At 36.4% G+C, this 16,143-nt stretch overlaps 6 protein-coding genes across 6 annotated transcripts; all 6 read left to right on the top strand.

Moving 5' to 3' along the window:
• Window positions 1–130: 130 nt before the first annotated feature.
• On the top strand, window positions 131–4,097 carry GCK72_022971 (uncharacterized protein; the record flags this gene model as incomplete). Its single annotated transcript, XM_053735155.1, has 9 exons — window positions 131–218; window positions 549–685; window positions 736–1,223; window positions 1,351–1,588; window positions 1,637–2,721; window positions 2,777–3,031; window positions 3,083–3,803; window positions 3,853–3,967; window positions 4,015–4,097. The coding sequence occupies 9 exons, from the start codon at window positions 131–133 to the stop codon at window positions 4,095–4,097; spliced, it is 3,210 nt and encodes a 1,069-aa protein (XP_053578721.1).
• Window positions 4,098–5,485: 1,388 nt separating this feature from the next.
• GCK72_022970 (uncharacterized protein) lies at window positions 5,486–5,701 on the top strand (the record flags this gene model as incomplete). The annotated part of the gene is made up of 1 exon (XM_003095253.2): window positions 5,486–5,701. One exon carries the CDS (start codon window positions 5,486–5,488, stop codon window positions 5,699–5,701), a length of 216 nt encoding a protein of 71 aa, XP_003095301.2.
• A 1,953-nt stretch (window positions 5,702–7,654) lies between these two features.
• On the top strand, window positions 7,655–7,903 carry GCK72_022969 (uncharacterized protein; the record flags this gene model as incomplete). Its single annotated transcript, XM_003095277.1, has 1 exon — window positions 7,655–7,903. One exon carries the CDS (start codon window positions 7,655–7,657, stop codon window positions 7,901–7,903), a length of 249 nt encoding a protein of 82 aa, XP_003095325.1.
• An 832-nt stretch (window positions 7,904–8,735) lies between these two features.
• GCK72_022968 (uncharacterized protein) lies at window positions 8,736–9,041 on the top strand (the record flags this gene model as incomplete). Its single annotated transcript, XM_003095273.2, has 1 exon — window positions 8,736–9,041. The coding sequence occupies one exon, from the start codon at window positions 8,736–8,738 to the stop codon at window positions 9,039–9,041; it is 306 nt and encodes a 101-aa protein (XP_003095321.2).
• Window positions 9,042–10,240: 1,199 nt separating this feature from the next.
• On the top strand, window positions 10,241–10,543 carry GCK72_022967 (uncharacterized protein; the record flags this gene model as incomplete). Its single annotated transcript, XM_003095289.2, has 1 exon — window positions 10,241–10,543. The coding sequence occupies one exon, from the start codon at window positions 10,241–10,243 to the stop codon at window positions 10,541–10,543; it is 303 nt and encodes a 100-aa protein (XP_003095337.1).
• A 662-nt stretch (window positions 10,544–11,205) lies between these two features.
• On the top strand, window positions 11,206–12,607 carry GCK72_022966 (uncharacterized protein; the record flags this gene model as incomplete). Its single annotated transcript, XM_003095271.2, has 3 exons — window positions 11,206–11,495; window positions 11,549–11,867; window positions 12,491–12,607. 3 exons carry the CDS (start codon window positions 11,206–11,208, stop codon window positions 12,605–12,607), a joined length of 726 nt encoding a protein of 241 aa, XP_003095319.2.
• Window positions 12,608–16,143: the final 3,536 nt, after the last annotated feature.

The following is a 16,143-nucleotide window of genomic DNA, read 5'->3' as shown; positions in this document are numbered from 1 at the left end:
ACTGGGGTTTCTATTCTTTTTTCTTCTCAAATTCTTTTGCTCTTAGATCAAATTATTGCATTTTTCATAAACTCTCTGTCTTCTCACCCTTTAGCTAATATTTTTCTATAAATTCCATTTTAGAATCGTCATGAGTGGGTCCGAACCTAGCAAATGGCTAGTGACTACTTTAGTCCATGATCGGAAAGTCAGTGGCGCAGACATTGGACGTTTTCTTAGTGAGTACTTTTATGCCTATTTTGAGAATCTTTTAAAAAGTTGCTTTTCATAAAAATGTTGTTTTACAGTGAAAATGTGGTCTGCGAGTCAAATTTTTACTACCAAGAAAATGTTTTTCTGTGATCTTTATAAAGATGTGGCCAATCCATACCACGTCCCAAGTATGATACTAGGCACGAAAATGTCAGCTTTAGCTTTTGTGTTTTCCAATTTTCTATGACACGTCTCAATTACTCCAGTTTTTCTTTCATAGTCACGGAGAAATTAGAAAATGTTTCGGTTCTCTTTAGTTTGTGGATATGAAACATTATCTCAAATGTTGTTTTCAGACGCAAACCAGCAATGCTTTGCAGTGGGAGTTGGAAGGACTGTTGTACTGCTGGATGAATCAAAATTCTCTGAAATCCGCCGATTTGATACAAGTGAAATGTTGCAGTCTGTTAGATTTGTGCGATCAAATAGTCAGGTTTGTTTTGATTTCTGTTAAAAGTTTAAACTCATAGCAATGTGTTTCAGACAGAAAACAGCAACCCCTTGAATGCAACCACATCAACTGCACCTCAATCCCTTGACTCCCTATTCACTGTGGCCTATTCAGGATCTGTTGATTTGTGGAAGTACAACCAGGCAGACGGATCCATTTCGAAAACCGAACTATTGGATGCAGAACATTCTGGAGAGCCTCCTTATCACGTCTCGTCTTGTCAAGGATCGTTCCTTGTTGTTGATCGCCGCGGAAACTTTTTTATGTGGAATTCGAGTGATTTGAGTCATCCAGTTCTTGGAAATGCTGGAATCACCAAAATTCGTTACGTTGGAATGATGAATCCGTCGGAATATTTGATCCTAGCAAGAACTGTTAATATGGGTACCCGAGTGAAACAATATAACCTTGGAGGACGAGCTGTTGAAAGATCCTTTGAGACAGCTTTTAACATTGTCTTGCCAAACGTTTTTAAGAACACGCATATGCTTATCGGATCCAACACTATCATGTTTGCCTCGTAAGTTCATTTCTTCTTTTCTATCTAAAACTTGCTAAAATTTTCAGAATGGAAAATGAAAACAAAGACGATCGTTTCACACTTGAAAATTGGAGAACAACAAGTTTGTCGTCGCAGCTATTCTCAGCAGAGATGCCACTGTTTGTACTGTTTTGATTGGAGACAATGCGGGTAGAATGTTCTTGGGCCAATTCCGTCGATCGGATTCCACCGGACCCGTGAACTATGAAATCCGCTGTATTGGTGCTGAGAGAACACGCCCGACTTTGCTAACCGCACTCAAGCACAACTTGGTTTTCGTGGCCACCCGCAACGGAGCGGCGGGGTTTGTTCGAGTTGGTATGCAACACAATAAGAAATACATGGTGAGTTCAGGGTGAATTATCAGATGTAAAAGTAGTTTAATTTTATAGCATGTCAGAAATATTGATGAATGTGAGAAAATCAATGACCTGGTTTCTGTTGAGACCGATATCGAATCTTACCTCGTTGCCGCCTGTGGACAAGAAAATAGTGGAGTCGTTCGCGTGTTCAAACGATCAGTTCGTTTTGAACAACATCAATCCTATCATTTTCCTAATATCCAACGAATTTTCTCAGTGCCACAAGTTCTTGGTTCAAACGAAAATGAATTTTCCGATATGTTGGCGCTTTCGAGGAAAGATGACACAAGATATATTGTTCATAATGGTACACAATTCGAGACATGGGATCAAGGAAGGCCGTTCAGCAATCTCGAGACAATTCATCTGGCATACTTGGTACACCACAAGTGTATTGTCCAAGTCATTCCACCGGGCGTAATCGTTTTCAAGTATAACGATGCCACAAACCAATGGACACAGTTGTGTAGCTACCGTAGCCCTATTGGAACCATCAAACTAGCTGACGTTGATGTCGTGTCCGGTAATATTATTACGTGCAGTGGAAACGAAGTGTCGAGAGTTAGATTTGGACAAGAACAAGGAAAGCCAGCCTTCCGGGAGAAACGGCGAAAACTCGATCAAAGTGAAATTGATTATGGAAAAGATAGCCAAGAAGATAGTCAAGAAGCAGGAACTAAAGTCGTTACATGTCTCGCACTACTTTCAAAGGATACTGTCAACTACACAGCCTCGTCGGAGCATGTACTTCTAGCACTGGAACACTCATCTACGATTCTTGTTTGGAACGTTCGAACATTACTCTCGGCAATGAAATTCTATACAAATATCTGCTCACCCATCTCAATAACATCTTGGATTGATAACTTTGTCGTGGCTGATAGAACTGGAGGATTGTACAGATGCTCAGAGTACAGTGTGGCTAATCAACACCAAGGAACGTGGAAGATGATTTCCACTCGAGCTGCGGAAACATTTCACAATATGAACGGATTTGCCATCACTGCATCTACATATCCGCGAATCATCTTCAGTAAAGTTGGCAAGTTGGAGACACAACAACTAGGTCTCGACCATATCTTTGGAGCAGCTGCCGTGCGTGTCAAAAATCATGGGTATGTTATTGAGGTTTTTCTTTGGATGTTGAACTCAATCCCCAATTATTTCCAGAGTACTGTATGTGTTGGCCACCGACAACAACGTGAACATGGGAAAACTTCTTAACAGGGCGCAAACAGTCAATGTCGATGAAAAGCCTGAGAAATTGGCTTTCCAAAAGAAAACAAAGACTATTGCTATGGTCACATCGCGTCGTCCTGAAAACGGGACTGCAATTATTCGTCCTCACCGACTGTTTATTCTCGATGCTGCTTCGTGCCAACAACTAACAGTTTTGAACCTTGATCATGAAGAGAAATTTATTTCGTGAGTAACATCTAATCTATAATTCACTCTATTTCATAATTTTTTTTTCAGAATTACATCTGGTCAGTTCGGGCGCAATCAAATTGAGTATTTTGCAATGGCTTCTATCCTGAAATGTTATACTGATGAAGCTCAGAATCGCGTCTCTCTATTCAAGTTTGACGTACGAAGCAACACTTGCAAAATGACTCACTATTTGATCATTCCTGATGCGCCGAAATTCCTCAAATTTGACAGATACAATCTCTTCGTGCTCACAGCAGACAAAAAACACACAGTTTCATTGACGAACGGGAAACTCATATTTGCGGCGACAATCGATGTGACCGGAGAAGTTGCTCAAGAAGTTGCTTCTAGACCAGTTCAACCAAATCTAGTGAGGGCAGCTATCTCCGACGACATGATCACCGTTGTCGACGCCAATTATGAACAAGACCAGTGTTACCTTGACAGTCGATTCATAAACGAAACGCTCAAAATTGGAAGAGACAATCTTCCCCGTGGATCGTACTGGCTTGGTGCAGTTCCGACACTGCTGAAATCGGATAAAATAATCTTCGATGAACAAGAAATGTTCTTCGAGGAACATATCTTTGCATCTGGTGAACAATTGTATTTTGCTACGGGTTCGGGAGCAATTGGAAGTGTGCTTCGTTTGAATGCACGGTGGAGCCGTATGCTCCATGACCTCGTCAATGCCGCAAGGACACAACCCTTGCGCGGAGATCTGGCGATTCTCCAGCAACTCAATTATGAGCGACGAGGTCGTTCGGTGAGAACCCTTAAAAAATTTATAATTTCTCATTTTATTGTATTTCCAGCCATCTGATTACATTGACGGAGATGTTCTAACTTCGGATATGTTCTCAACACCTACGATGATTCGTCAAATTATCGATACAATTGATGACAGTGTCAAAATGCAATGGAGAAACGGTGAGTAGTGCTATCCGATTTTAAACGAAATCTATCAATATTTACAGGCTCGGGAAAGCAACCTACTAATGATTATGTCATCGAATGGATCTTGCGCCTCCGTGAGATGTTCGTATTCTCCGAGTACTGATATGATCTCATTTGCTATATACACCTTCTTCTGTCTATTGATTTCCATCTAATTTTGTGGTTACGAATTTTATCCATCTGGAAATATCCACATCATTTCTATGCAGAATAATAGTAATCTCTGCCTCTCATTTTATCAAAATTTTTTTCGTTTTTCCCAGATTTTTACTGTCTTTCTATAATCACTTTTGTCATATGCTTATCACATTTCCTTTGATCCTACTACTGGTACTTGAATTTCGATGGTACTCGAATTTCTAACTCAATGTGACCAATTTTGCCCATTCCGTTTCATAATACTTTCCGGTTATTCGTTTTCTTGAAAATTGTAGACCAGTTATAGTCTTTCTAAATTTATCCCGGTGTCTTTTACTTTTTCCTAATTTTTCGTCATTATATCATTTATCTACCCCCACTCAAGTACACTACGGTATTTTTCGTGTCGAAATTCTAACACTTGTCCCCACAACCCGGTACTTTTTCTCGTCCCTCCCGTTAACTCCACCCAAACGCTCCCTCTCAATGAGTTATAATGTCAGGTTCCGTTGTTCCTGTGTGAAGTAATACCCACAGGAAGTTTTGTTCAATCTGTCTATACGTACCCGCCCAAGATTCATTTTAGAATCTTTTTTGAGAGCCAATCTCAAATTTCAATAAATATATTGCGGGATAACGGTTTTGGTTTCATTTCTGTTGTTCAAAAATTTCTACCATCAGTTTCAGGAATTCAGGTTAATCAAGAAATTCAATTTGGGACGAGCTTGAACGGTTCCACATATTTCTTACATGGAAATATTTTCAAAACATACGTTCATTCTTTTTTCATTCTTTCCTTCTTCATTCTTTATCTTCTGCAACCAATTTTTTCTACATGTCAAAAGAAAAAATTTTTAGCGTGAAAATCAATGACTGGACAATATTCAGATAGAAACGCAGAACTGAATTAAAACCTTTGAAGCAAGAAACACTGCTGCAAGTAAAGCTACATGTGACTCATCGTTTAAAATGAGTTGAAGTTATCACTTTGAGAAACAGAAAGATTTGTGTTATTTTTACTCAGAGGGTAATATCTAAACAAACGACAACGGAAAAATGCCGATTATTCATATAAACTATACCTGTGAAAATATTTCCCGTTAGACTAGAAATAAACAATAACAGTAAACCTATACACCACTTTTAAGTTTTTCACACAATTATTCAAAGCGTTTTAGTTTTATCATTGCATACTCGAAGATACTCTCTTTCGGTATGTTTTCAGACTATCTATCCGAGATTATATTAATGTTTTATTAGTGAGTTCACTTGCTAGTTTTGTTTTCATTTTCCGGTTTCGACTTTCGTTCAGTACTCAGTTTGAGATATAGTCTTCATGTTGTTTCTTTCTAGATGACCCAACGTAGGCTCTTTGCAAAGTATCCAAAGAAACCGAAGTCAGTACCGATGAAGAAAGAGAAAGAAGGCGAGGAGTGGACTCCAGATAATGTCTTTTGGCGTTGGCTCTCAATGACGTTTGTCAATTTTCATTTGCTGCTGTTCTTGTCCTATCTTGTGGAGATTTGGCTTGTAGTCGCCACGAAGTACAACAGAATTATCAACGACTAATATTCTTTTTGAAATTCGTCAACGTGATGATGAAAGTAATTCCACATCCGTAAATAAAACAAGTTGATATGTTTGTTTTTACTTCTTCATCGTTTGATGTTTATCAATGTTACATGAATGTGTATAAAGTTGAGTAAGATGCTATGGAGTTGAATTTTGGAAAATGAAAAGATTGAAAATAAACAATCGCTTTTGAAAATTTGATACCTAGAATTTATTTGTTATGTTTAGAGTAGAATTGAGTAGAACTCAATCTCATAGTGTCTTGAAATTTGATATCATGTTTATAAAAAAGCTATCCTCTCGAAATTGAATTTTTGAGAAAATTTAGTGCTAGGTTTACTTTTTCATCTAATTTCACTTTGCTGATAATAAATTTTCTCAAATTTTTACAAGATGCATTATTTTTTACAATTTTTTTCTTGACACTAACAAGGGAATTGACTTTCGGTATGCGTTCAGAATTTTTTATAAACTTGCACACTGATAGTTTCGAATCTGCTTTAAACAATGATAATAGTAAAAAAGTGCAAAACTCCCGAAAAGTTGGACTTTTTTGCTCCGAAAGTCTGCTTATTTTTCATCATAGAAAACACGAGTGCCAATTCGGGAGGACTATCGGGTTCGTAAAGACACCTTGCTGCCCTCTCGACCAGCGGTTGGATGGCCACGAGGCAGCGAGGGGGACTGGTAGGAGGAAGGTCTGGGGATCGACCCCTCCCCCTTTTTCTTTTTTTTTGCATGTGGAAAACTGGCCATAAAATGTCAACTACAGTGTTTTCGAACTTTGCCATCAAGTTTTTATTCCGTTTCGAACTGTTTTCTACATTTTCTGAACATTTGCTATGAAACTTTTTTTTGAGACAACTTTTTGTTCTCATGGTCTCATTCATGATGGAGACTCCTCTTTGACAATTCTTCAATAAATATTTTTTTTTCGAGGACATGCCGGATAATCATACAGTGCCTTCTCCATTTGGAAACAATGTCAAAAACAAAAACAAAATACCGAAAGTCAATTCCCTGGTAAGTAGGTTTTTTCGGGTCGATAAACGAGAGAATGAGATTGTAAGATTTCGAAATTACCACGGCAATATAGTTGTTTCAATTTTCCGGAGATTTTGTGTTCATCGAAGCTGCTAAGTTTAGGAGCGAGAAACAAAACATTCTTTGAAAAGTCGTATGATGATTACAACCGTAATATGGTTATCTCGAAAACTCTCATCATAAAAAGAACTGTCGATAAGATATTCTTTAAATCACGAATACATGTATTGGAAATAGTGAAAAAATCGAGACTTGGAATACCGAATTAATAACATTTCAACCCCCCACACCATTTTTTAAAAACTATTTTGATTTTTTCATTCCTATTTTTCCAAAACATTACGCTCGATCACTTTATTTTTTGTTTCATACCGTATCCGGAAAATTATTAATTTCGAATAACTTTTTGGTAATACGATTTTTTTTTTTTCACTTTTTCAAGCTCCAAAAATATTGTTATTCTAGATTCATCTTAACCACAAAACATCAAAGAAAACGACGATGGAGAGCCGTTTTGATTATAGCCTTCTTGTTCTGGTTGTCTTGGATACTGGCGAAAAGAGCGAAAACATAATTTTAATACTAATTTATGGTTTCAAAACATTATTCTTTCACATTCTTCATTTTTTGTTAGAGAAATTCAAGTTGTTGCATGTCTCATGTCAATCATAAAACATTTTTGAGGGAATTATGTAGAATTTTGAGCAATGAATGTTGAAAGCAGTATTTTCTTTTAAAATTTCGGGTAAATTTTTATGATTATTGATTTATTTTGAGATCTAATTTAAAAACTATTAATATGAGCATACTTTCATTATAATTTGTGCTGATCGATCTATCGTGACTACCACTTTCTTTCGTTTCTGGTGATTTTTCTTCAATTCTAACAGTATTCCAGGTGACGTAATGCAGCCATTTCCCACCAAGCCACCCATTCGGCAAGTTATCAAAAAACGAGGTGACGCTCCAACTATTGTCTCTCTGATTCCATTTGGCGCTTCAAACCACGGACTCGATGAAATTGACAACGATGAAGAAACTCCTCAAATATCTGAAGTCTATTGCAACGTCATCCTCATTCTACTTGTTTTCATGCTTCTTGCTCTCTTTTTGTTCAAAGTGGAGTGTGTCCTTACCGAAACTCCCACTCATTGATTGCACTTTTTCTTTTTTTCCCAAATGGCCGATGTGAACTTTCATTCAAATAAAGATGGATATGAAGGAAAAATGTGTTTTTGTGTTTAATTTTAAGAACCAGTACCACAAACTGATATAATATTCATAGTAGATTCATCTAACAAACAAACAAAATGATTCATTGTAGTCGGGGTAATTCGATTAACATGAATCAGTTTCCAAATCATTTTTGAAAGTGAACTTTTGAAAAGTTATTTTTTTTTCGAACGTTTGTTTTAATTAAAACATAAACTTTGCATCATTTTTTATTTTATAACTTCAATCATTTTTCTTGATTTTTTGATACTGATCTTTTGGAACAACGTAATTAGTACTCACATTATTCAAAAAAGAAATTTTAATCAAAGCGTGTTTCACATTTGCCTATGTTCTAAAAGGTAATTGGAAAACGTATTGCAATTTTTCTGCAAGTATTTTTTATTGAACGGAGTATTGGACTCGACTTACATTTTAGAATTTTACGTCGCAGTGAGTGAAAGGTTTCGCAATTTTGTTAGTGATTTCCGTGTTTTTCATATCTCTGTTTCAAGTAGTTTCATTTTTTAGAATTCCATAAGTTACGTTTGCACACAAGATACGTGTTTGAAGTCTCGCGTTCAGTTTAGATTAGGTTAATATGTATCAAATTTCCATCCAATAAATACAGAAACAGATTTCTGCCACTTCATCGTCGAATTTTTTTCATTATAAAATAGTTATTTCAGCCAATTTTTAAGAGCTGAACTTAAAACTTCATAATTGATTTTTTCAAAAATCGTTTTATATTTCTAACGGTTTTCATGTATTTCAGATGACTCGTAACAAGCCGAAACACAAAAAAATCAAGCTTGATGTGGACCTGGGTGAGATGGGTTCACCATTGCTCGATCAACAAGTTGAAAGACGTGTTAATTGTCTACACTATCTTGGCGTATTCATACTGGTTACTATGGTAGTTGTCTATGTGATTTGCGAAATGGCTCACGGATACATAACGGAACGAATTAATGCCGAGGGAATAACTGAAGAAGAGAAGGCAGCTTGGCTTGAATGGCTGCAATACACAATGAAGATTCAAAGACGTTTTGCAAGCGTTTTCTGGATTAAGCGACAGTAAACAATAAATACAAAATTGAGTTTTCCGAGTTTTCATTCATTAACATATTCTAATTTTAAAAGCAACTTAAGTTGTTTCAAATACTAATCCAACTAACATTTCGTCTTTATGCATTGTAAAAATTGTTTTCAGTCCAAAATAATAAACATCTATTTATTCCCAAATTCTCGTTTAGCATAGGAACATCAACATTTTTATTATCAGGGCGACTTGATTCTTATTCATTTTACCTTTTGTTGTTTTTCACTTTATCAATGAATTTCACAACTTCAATTCTTCCTTTCCCATTTCTCAGAATTCCAAATTCCGCTCATTTAGATTATTCTAAACAAATGCTATAAGAACAACGTCTAATCCGTGAAACTCCTCTCCATTTTTACTTTTGAAATATGAGTAATTAGTACCTTTGAGAAAAGCCCGCGTGATATTTTGACACTGATGTTTAACACTCCAGAAATCTTCCACAAATAGGCCTTATTGTGATTTCTTCATGAAATAATGCTTTATTCGCACTTTCAATTGATGAATCCAACTTCCGGTTTCCGTTTTCTTCTAGAATTGGCAATTGCAATTTTGACAAAGTGAGAGCAATTGTTCGTTTCCTGTTTCTGGCAAAATCATATTTCGATAAAACTCATTCTCAAATTAGCAAGTTTAGGCCCTAATAAGAAATAGTTGTTTGTTTACGAGTTGGTGTCTCAAACTCATAATTTCCTCGTTTCTTGTTATTCCGGATATTTTTGTTTTTATAAGCTTTTTTGGGAATTCCCTATGTCTCCCTGATAGATAAAATCTCAAATAAAAACGTGAGTGTCTCCTTGGTAACATACTTGTTATTATCTTTTTTGCTTTCTTTCCCTATCTACTATATAACTCCACTTTCCGATGTTATTCTTTTTTTGTATTAGACAGAGTTCAATAACAAATCATTTTGAAACTTGGCGAGCTTGGTGTTTTAAGAATTAAAAGTCCGGCAAAGTGATAAAAGTGAAAACTCTTGTAAGTGTATCAAATATCAGTGTTATCTACATTTATTTTCCTTTTTCGAAGGGGTAATTTTGGAAGACTTCAAAAATGTTTTTCATGAGCATGCCGTTTTTTTTTCTTCCCCATCATGCAATTGTATTTTTTGCTCTCCTAATAATCTTTTTCTAATTCTTTTTCTCTTCACCTACATATTTTTATATGAGTTTTTTCATATGGCTCGAAACAAGCAAAGAAACAACCAATGGAACAAGAAGAACAGCAAATCTACTCCGACTGAAAAGAAGAAGAAACCACAACCGGCTGAGAAAAAATCAGCCTACGATGTATATATTGCGGCATTCTTGATTATGCTAATAGCATTCCTTTACTGGGTCATGGAAGCAACAAAATCTGACTTGATGCAGAAAATCGAAGCGGAGGGCACGAGCGAAGAAGAGAAAGCGGAGCTTGTCAAAGAGTTGGAAAAAATTGTTAAATACGAGGAATGGACTGTGTTCGACTCATTTGGAAATTAATGAACTCAAATAAATGTGTGACTTCAAGTGTTTCGTGTTTTGATGTGTTCTTGAATCAAATGGTTATCAATCCAACTAATTTTTAAAGAATATTTTTCAGTAGTGACTTAAATCTTTCTGCTTTATTGGTTACTCTGCCCGTTTACGAAATCATTCATCTGTTAACAACAGTGAATGTTGTTTGCAATATTGATGCTCTCTATCCCTTTTGGCTAAGAACTCGCGGAGAGCGTCTCGTTGATTTTTGAAATCAATTAGAATACCTTGTGCAAATTCAAATGCTGAGCCCTTTTCCTAATAGAGAAAAATTCAACGAGATTTTCTGTTTTGTATAATAATTTAGAACTTTTCTTCATGGGGTTTTCTTCGGTAGTTATGTCGTTTTAAAGTACAAGATATGATAATTAACGTATTTTCACTTTGATAAGTTACGATGCCATGTTACATTCTAACTTGTTCTTCTGAATCTTATGATATGAAAAAGTACAACTTCTAATCACCATCCGTGACAACTTTTACGCATGAATGCGTCTCTGGAGAGGTATTAGTCTTTGTGCACTTTATCTTGCGGAGAGCTATAGGGCTCGTACAAAAAAGTTTTCATTTACTAACCCTCGTGCTATATTTTATTCCATAACTTTCCTAGCCAATATTTTCCAGCTATGACTTCGGTCATCGAAGACGGCTCCCCAAGTTTTGACCCCATTGAAGACGATTTCCTCATAGCGCTTATTGAATCAGTACAACGTAACCCGTGCGTCTACAACCGCTATAATCCGTTACACAAATTCACTGAGCACAAGCTCAAGATATGGAAGATGATCAGCGCTGAAGTTGGATTTGACGGACAGCAGGTAGAGTTGGAAAGGAAATGGAAACATATGAGAGATAAATATGTTCGGTTGAGAAAGCAGGATAGAATGAGGGCGCCGATCAAGGAGACTGATAAGTGGTAAGTAAATATGCTCTACCACTGAAAACTGTTTAGTACGTGGTTTGTTTCAGGTACAATTATTACCAGAAAATGTCATTCCTGGACCCATATATTGAGCACCGTAATCGGAAACGTCAGATGGATAGAGCCAGCACTTCGCATATACAAGACGATGACGAATTGTTGCTGGATGAGATTAACAGCATGAAAAAAGATTTGGCACAAGATAGAAATAATTATCATTCTCTTCAAACTTCTTCAAGCTCCTCATCTTCTGGAAACACTCCCAACAGTAACTTGAATTCACCAGATCAAGAAATGAACATAGATGTGAAGAGACTGGCACACCCCTATAATAATAGGTTTGATGGGGCTGCTGGAAATAACAAGGTATGTCATTTCCTGTATATCTTCTCTCAACCTCTTTGCCCACAGGTTTCAAGTGCTAATACGTGATGGCAAATTGACTATGAATAAAACACCCAAAATCAAAGCATTCCTCTTCAAGTTATCTTCAAACTTTTCAGACTGGTCCACTGATTTCTCCAGCCGTTCAAAACGGAATTACTTCCCACGAACTCCCTCAACACACCGAAATGCCAAGGTCTCGTAAACGGAAGGCAACCCCAACTAAAATTATAATCGAAAATTCATCACCCCCAGAAAAAGCTATAAAGGAGAGTATCCTTAGAGAAATGTTAGATGAACAGAGTGAAGATGAGATGAGTCTTTTTTTCTTCATTTTCTAATTTTCTCGAAAATTGAACTTTTCTTCAGTTTTGGAGAAAATGACTTTATTTTCATTTTTGTAGTTGAAAGTAGTTTGATAAGTGACATTGTTTTTGAGATAAGCGGCTAAAGCTTTCTATGAAAAAGAGCGCTAAAAAGCTCAAGTTTTTGACGTCTCACTTTTGTGTACAAGCGCCTACTTTGAAAGCTGCAAAATAATTCGAATACTTCTCAACTACAAAATTGTACAATCAGTTTTACCTTATCTCACGATATATTTTCAGGTATCTCTTTTCATCCGCATTGTCTCTCAAGCTCTATCAAACATGGATCGCAGAGATTTTGAAAAGGCTCGTCTAGAAATCTCCAAAGTGTTGCATAAGATCGATTTGGACAATTGACTAACTTTGAGCCCCCCATCTGAATTGTTTTATTAGTTTGACTCAGATATTCTGTAATCTTTTCTTTCACTATTCAAACTATCTAATATTCTATCCTTTTCCTCATATTCACGAAACTCCATTTCCAATAAAATATAATAAGTACGAATCCCATTAAAATTGTTACCATTTAGCACTCTCTTAACCTTAGAAAGACCTATTTTGCGTAGAACGCAATAATAACACCGCCATACCCATTTTTGTTTTTATCTCATAGTTACTGCGTCTCTAATTTCTTAAATGTGTGGTTTAGTTATGAATGAGATGTTATTTATCAAACTTTGCTCGGAAAAAACAAGCCAAAGTCTCCTTGCTTCGTTACTTAAAAAAGATATATTAAGTGATAACCAAGACATCTTTAGTTTTTCGTTAGTGTTTTATTTGTCGATTCAAAACTTTGAACCACAAATTTCGTTCGTGTCTCGTCAATTGATACCTTTCGTTTACCTGCTGACCTTCGTTTTCTTTCTAGCAGCTTAAGATCGAGTAATAACTACCCTAATGATAATGTGATCCGTCTTTTTTGTTGGAGTTTAGGTTTATGATAGTTGGGATGAGGAATATTCAGAGATAAGATTCAGAGTTTGAGAAAATAGATTTAGAATTCACATTTTTGGTGGGGTAGATGGCTTGCTTACTTTTTACAACATTATTTTTGACCATTTGGATTTAATGGATTGACCAATCTAAGAAAAGGAGAACTGGTGAAAGAGATTAGTTAATTTGAAAGGAACATATTTTGTACAGGGCTGAATGGTGAAATTGATGTGCCATTTTAAGGTTCTGTTTCAGAAAGAGTAACTAGATTTAATTTATTTTAATTTATTTATTGACTGGAATATATATCTTTAAATTATACAGGAGACCGGATCAAGCGCCTCACGAGGCTATACATAGACTTTGCACTGAAATGGTTCGATTTGAGTGTGAAATTACTTTGTCGATAAGTAACTCTCTGGGGAGTATCTGTATAAAAAAGTTGTCAACTACAAATATGGAGTTCTACTCTATGTCTGTTCGACACCACAAAAAGTTATTGTGAGGGACAATTAGCTTTATCATGACCCACTCTCAAAGTTGGGCATTTGTAACTGAAAAAGGCAAAATATGATACATTTTTGGCCGGTACTCTATCTGAAGAGACTCATCGAAATGTCCTGCCCAAATGAGTTTGTCTTCAGACAACAGGGAAAAGAAAAACCAGAACGAGATATTCGTTGGCTATCTGTTCTTATTTTTACGTTTATGCCCTTCTCTCAAATCAGTTTGATAATCCTCCATGAAATAATGTTGCGGGTAACAAATTATAATTGAATTAGCTACGTGTTCATTAAAATCATATAGACAAGGAAGTGAACACAGAGTCTGGTGAGACTATTTGATTACTGAATTAAGAAATTTGAAGATCAGAACTGTGGAGTTGGTTGAGGAGGAGATCACTTGTTGCACAAAGGAGACCCCTTGCAATTTCAAAAAGTGAGCTCTTATATCAAAATTACAAGTTTAAAACTTCATATAAGCAACAAAGGAACCCAACTTTGCGATGTTAGTAACTCGGACTGTATAAACTGAGTAAGGAGTCATTTATAATACGCTAGTTAGAAAACGGTCTGAACTGACTTTGGTTCACAAACGAGACCCAGCAGAATTGAAAAACAATTGCATTTTGATAAGAAATCAGTTTTTAAATATTGCTGAACCAGTCGGTTCACGTCGCCTAACGGCGACTGAACCTCCTTCTCAACATCACCCTTCTAAGCGTTACAGCGCCTGCGGCGCTTCTCACATGATTCAAACAATCGGGGTATCAGGATTCTCTTTTTCTTCTAGTTCTATAATTTTTCTTCAATTGTTGGTAGTTTTTATTAGCTGAGCAACCCGTTCTAGAGAGAACAATTAAAACACCCCTACTTTCCCGATAAGATTTCGATAAATTACTTTAGAAGAACAGGAACTTGGTAACTCTAATTTCCCCTCATCAAAAGGCAGGTGATCCTCTAAATATTAAGTTTTAACTTTTAACTGATCGGCGGCGATGCCGCCTCTCTCCTCTGAGTATGGCAAACTAAAACCATGTTTAGAAAAATCCTTATCCTAGAATTTGTTTCTTTTTTGAAGGTAACCGAGCTACGACAAAGTTCATTATTCAGAAATCACCATCTCTTCTTGAGTAGTGTTATTTCATTCTCTATACTCCTAGTCGTTTATTTCATGGTGGAGACATCCAAGTCTCAGAATTAATTTTACTAAATACAGGAAATGTGTTTTTTTTGCCTTTTACCAAAAGAGAATTTCCTATTCACATCTTCAAAGGATACGTTTAAAATATTCTTTTGAAGTTTTTGACTTATCGGCGGCGATGCCGCCTCCCTCCCCCAAAACCTTTCAATATATTTTTTCATATACACGGAAATCTTCTCTTAGTTTAATTTATCCAAAACGTTCTGCTTCCTAAATTTCGGACTGTTCGGCGGCGATGCCGCCTCTCTTCTCTAGAATACTTCGAAACTAAAACTATTTTACATATTTCTAAATTCAACAGTTGAAGAAGCCCCCTTATTCAGTCTATTTTGATTTCAATCCTCCTCATTTGTACCTGAAAGTGCATCACGAAAAATTCTTTTAATTCTTTAAAAAAAACACTTTTTGAGTTTTTAAACGATCGGTGGTAATGCTGCATGACTTCCCAAGAAGCTTTGGACAAAAGGCTTATTGTTAACTACTATCAAGTTTCTGACTCGGTGTTTGTAGGATTGAAATTTTTAAACACCGTCAATGTTGGAACTCATTCATCCATTATGACAGATTTTTTTCCTTTTGTTCTACAAAATCTCTGCTATAACAAAATATTTACAACTTTCATATACTGGCTATGTTCTTATCAAAACAAAAAACCAAAAAACATTTCCGACCTGGCGGTAACGAACTCACCACCCGACGCGTGAGAGTCATCTGCGTAGACCGCTACACCAAACACGCGCGGCCGAGGCGCTTTCGAGAATGCAGTGAAGAAACAACCGAGCCAGTAGTATGACACTGATTTATTGAACGTTCTACCACCCTGTCGGGACACACCTTTCTCAACGCTTTTTACTGTTGAAATCGGTATCGTCTCCAGATGACGTCAAATTTGATATTTTAGAAAAAATAAAAGTTCGGGCATCATCTAAGCGCAATTTCCTATCTATCTATCCAGGTTTCATTAAAATCGGTCCAGTACGAAGGGAGTTATGACGTGCAACACATAAACGGACACACGGAATCTGTTGAATATTATTAGTAAAGATAAAGATCCCCTCCAGAATTCAGATATTCTGGTCTGAAACCCCTAACTTAATACATGTGATTCACTCGATTTTCCACCCAAATATCACGGCACCTGAAAATGACTTTCAGCAATCCGCAGTCGAGGGGTGAGCTAGGTGGCAGGGGAAGCACATGAAGATTCGGCCCCGCCTGTCCCAAGAAAAGATAACTGAGGTAACAAAAACTCAAAA

Source organism: Caenorhabditis remanei, chromosome X (assembly GCF_010183535.1).
Source record: "Caenorhabditis remanei strain PX506 chromosome X, whole genome shotgun sequence".
Taxonomy (NCBI): Eukaryota; Metazoa; Nematoda; class Chromadorea; order Rhabditida; family Rhabditidae; genus Caenorhabditis; species Caenorhabditis remanei.
Note: the sequence above shows the minus strand (reverse complement) of the source record. Positions and strands in the feature narration are given on the sequence as shown.